Source organism: Phaseolus vulgaris, chromosome 8, assembly GCF_000499845.2.
Source record: "Phaseolus vulgaris cultivar G19833 chromosome 8, P. vulgaris v2.0, whole genome shotgun sequence".
NCBI lineage: Eukaryota > Viridiplantae > Streptophyta > Magnoliopsida > Fabales > Fabaceae > Phaseolus > Phaseolus vulgaris.
The window spans coordinates 35,023,640-35,026,978 of record NC_023752.2 but is presented as its reverse complement, the minus strand read 5'-3'; the positions used below and the strand labels follow the sequence as shown (position 1 = coordinate 35,026,978).

The following is a 3,339-nucleotide window of genomic DNA, read 5'->3' as shown; positions in this document are numbered from 1 at the left end:
AAAATTAATAATTCTCAAATATTTTGTTTTAAAACAGAAAAAGTAGAACTAAAGTTAAAAAATGCTAAATAATATATAAATAATATATATATATATATATCTTAAAAGTGTTTTGTGTCGTTAATAGATCTACGTCTCTTCCTATAATCTCCAAGAGTTCATTTTAACAAAATACTAATTTACTGACATATTTTTGTTCGTCAATATTTTTTTATTATCGACAAATTTTATCAACGAATAATATTTATTGATAAGATTAGTCGGTAATTATGCACCAATATTATTCGTCGATGATATTCTTTACTAATTGGACACAAATTTATAATAATCATAATTACAATACTAGAAATCATAATATGACCACTAAATAGTTTTAATATAGTGGTTACAAGTTCTTTTTCATGTACTCAATAAATTTGGTTCAAAATCCTACTTAAAACAAAATAATAAAATTACAATTTTTAATAACATTATATAATAATAATATATTGTACCGTCCCGTATCCGGGTGTTGACAAAGTCAAGGTCAAAGTCAACGTCTGGGGTCAAAGTCAACATAAGGCGTCGCCTAGGTGAAGAGACGCCAAGTGCCAGCGTTGCCAAGAGGAAGCGTCGCCAAGGTCAAGGCGTCGCCTAGTTAAGGCATCGCCCAGTTAAGGCGTCGCCCAACCAGGGCGTCGCCAAGGTCAAATATCACTAAGGCAAGGCAATCACAGTGTGGTTCCCCGATACCCATGGGTAGGAAAGACCATGGAGGGAGCGACGCCGTGGGAAGGCCTCAAGTCCCGATAATCCGGGGTAGTGATAAAGAGAAGAGAAAGGTGGCTTCAAGGCCATAGTGATAGCGCCAGTGTAGGGCAGCCTGACTCGTGAAGTGCCCCTGCCGCCCCAGAGACGCCCTTGGGATAGATACGACTCAAGAAGAGGGTCACGCCCAGGGTAGCCAGGTGCAGGGTACGAGAGGAAGGCATATACGCTCTCAAAGTGAGTGACTAGATGTTTGGGGGCATGAGTTGGCACCCAAAAAGTCACCTCTAGCGCAGATGCACTCCCAGGTAAGAGGACTCACACGAAGAAATGCCCCCAGATGGGGTCACGGCGTTGTGAGGCCCTCCACGTGTACAACAGCCAGGTTAGAATAGAAACGCCATTTCGTCAGGTACAAGGTAATTAAAGTTATTTAATACAGTTTCCGTTTGGAGCGTTTAAGGTACTATAAATGCTCCCAAGCGTTTTAAACGTCTTAAATGCGCTACGTTTTATAATTAAATGCGTTTTAAGGCGCTTTGAATGCGGGAGTAGCTTAAATACCGCTTTGAATGTTGGAAACGGGGTTCGAACTTTTGGCAAATTTTTCAGAAACTCTCTAGTTGCTTGCTCGAGCCTTGAGGTTACGTACAAGGGACTGGGGAAAGATCTTTGCCAGAGGGAGAAAATATACACTAGACACAGTTTCCCTTTTACCACCTTCAGAGTGCCATACGCGGTGCTCCGCTACGGAGGTGCATAGTTTTTGGTGTTTCTTGCTGGCTGACTTGAGCGTCGGAGTGCAAACGACCGCTAGGGCGCCCTTTTGTCCTTCTTTGCAGGAATCCATAGGTAACCAGTGGGAAGGAGTCCCTAGCTGATGGTCGAGGTCGCGCACGAAGACGTCCCAGGTCAACCGGACGGAACATTTGGCGCCCACCGTGGGGCCGATATAAAACATTGGTCCCATCGCAAGTTTGAAAAGATCTATCAGGTCACGATAACGATTGAGAAAACAGTGAAGAATGGCCACCACTAGACGAGCTACCGCACGCGCTGTGGGAGAAGAAATGTCCATGCAGCAGGTCCTGGAGATAATGAGGGGGCTGCAGGATGATATGGCGGAGTCGAAGATAGAACAAGAACGCATGCAGGCGGATCTCGACGCCTCGCACGTGAGGAACGAAGAGCTCCGTCGCGTTAATGAGGAGTTGCGCCGGGGTCTGAGGAACAACCAGGGGCAATGCGAGAACGAAGAGATGGAGCATCTCACCCCACCAAGGGAGTTTTCCATTCTCTTCTCGTAGGAGATCCTAGATGCGGCGATCCCCAACACCTTCGCAGGGCCCAAGGCGATTTTCACCGGGATGGAGGACCCCGAGGCGCATCTCACGTTCCACACACAAATGGTGTTAGTAAGCGGCTCTGACGCCGCAAGATGCAAGCTCTTCATGAGCACTTTGACAGGAATGGCCATGGATTGGTTTATCAGCCTTCCTAGCGGCCATATCACCTATTTTCAGCAGCTGTCCGAGTTGTTCAGAGAGCAATACCTGGCGAACAGGGCCCCGCCGCCGGTCTCCTACGATCTGTTTGATGTGAAGCAATACCAAGGGCAGAGTTTGAAGGAGTATATCAACCGCTTCGGGTCCCAAGTGGTGAAAGTAGGCACGTCGGAGGAGCCTATGATTGTGTATGCCTTCAGGAAAGGCGTGTGTCCCGACCCTTTATGTGAATCTATTATTCGAAATCGCCCAAGGACTTTTGCTGAAATCCAGCGTCGGGCAGTGGAACATATCGCCTCCGAAGGAGAGGTGTGCGAGAAGCGAACCAGCGTCGTGCCCTCACGCCCGAGGGCACACACGCGGGTTCAGCCCGTCAGGGTCAACGAGACAACGACGGGAAGGAAGAAGTCAGAGGGGAGACGCCCCTATGAAGCCAGAAAACCCCAACCCCGGGGTCCAGCAGGAGGGGATCGCCCAGTCAGAGAAAGGGCAAGGCCGGCGAGGTACAACTTTGTAGTGGAGTTGAAGGACCTGATTGCCGTGCCTAATATAGCTGAGAGGTTGAGGTGACCGGCGAAAACTGACAAGGTGTTAGGGCCACGGAAAGACTCTTGGTACGAGTTCCACGAGGCCTTTGGTCATCACATTGACAACTGCCTCTCGTTGGGTTACCAACTTGATAAGCTGGTGAGAAGCGGGTTTTTGAAGGATTACGTCGCAGAACCCGCCACGACCGCCGCCCTGCCGGCGCCAACAGAGGAGCAAGCGCACGAGATGCCCGTTCTCGGCGAGGTTCACACCATTGCTGGAGGTTTTTCCGGCGGAGGACCCACCGCCTCCCAGCGAAAGAAATACGCGAGGGGGGTCAACTCGATCGAAGAAAGGATCTCGGGTGAGCCGTGGGAATCGGACCTCGTGTTCACGAGAGGGGATCTTCGAGACGTGGTCATTTCGGTTGTCACGGCTGGAAGAAAGGTGCACAGGGTTCTTGTCGACCAGGGAAGTTCAGCAGACGTCATGTTCTGGTCGACATTCAACAAGTTACGTTTGTCTCCCGACCTTTTGAGGCCCTACACAGGGTGCCTAT

At 48.9% G+C, this 3,339-nt stretch overlaps 1 protein-coding gene across 1 annotated transcript; it reads left to right on the top strand.

Annotated features, from left to right (window-relative positions):
* The first annotated feature begins 2,114 nt into the window (after nt 1-2,114).
* LOC137825009 (uncharacterized) lies at nt 2,115-2,822 on the top strand. Its single transcript, XM_068630682.1, has one exon. It carries the CDS (start codon nt 2,115-2,117, stop codon nt 2,820-2,822), a length of 708 nt encoding a protein of 235 aa, XP_068486783.1.
* The last annotated feature ends 517 nt before the right edge of the window (nt 2,823-3,339 follow it).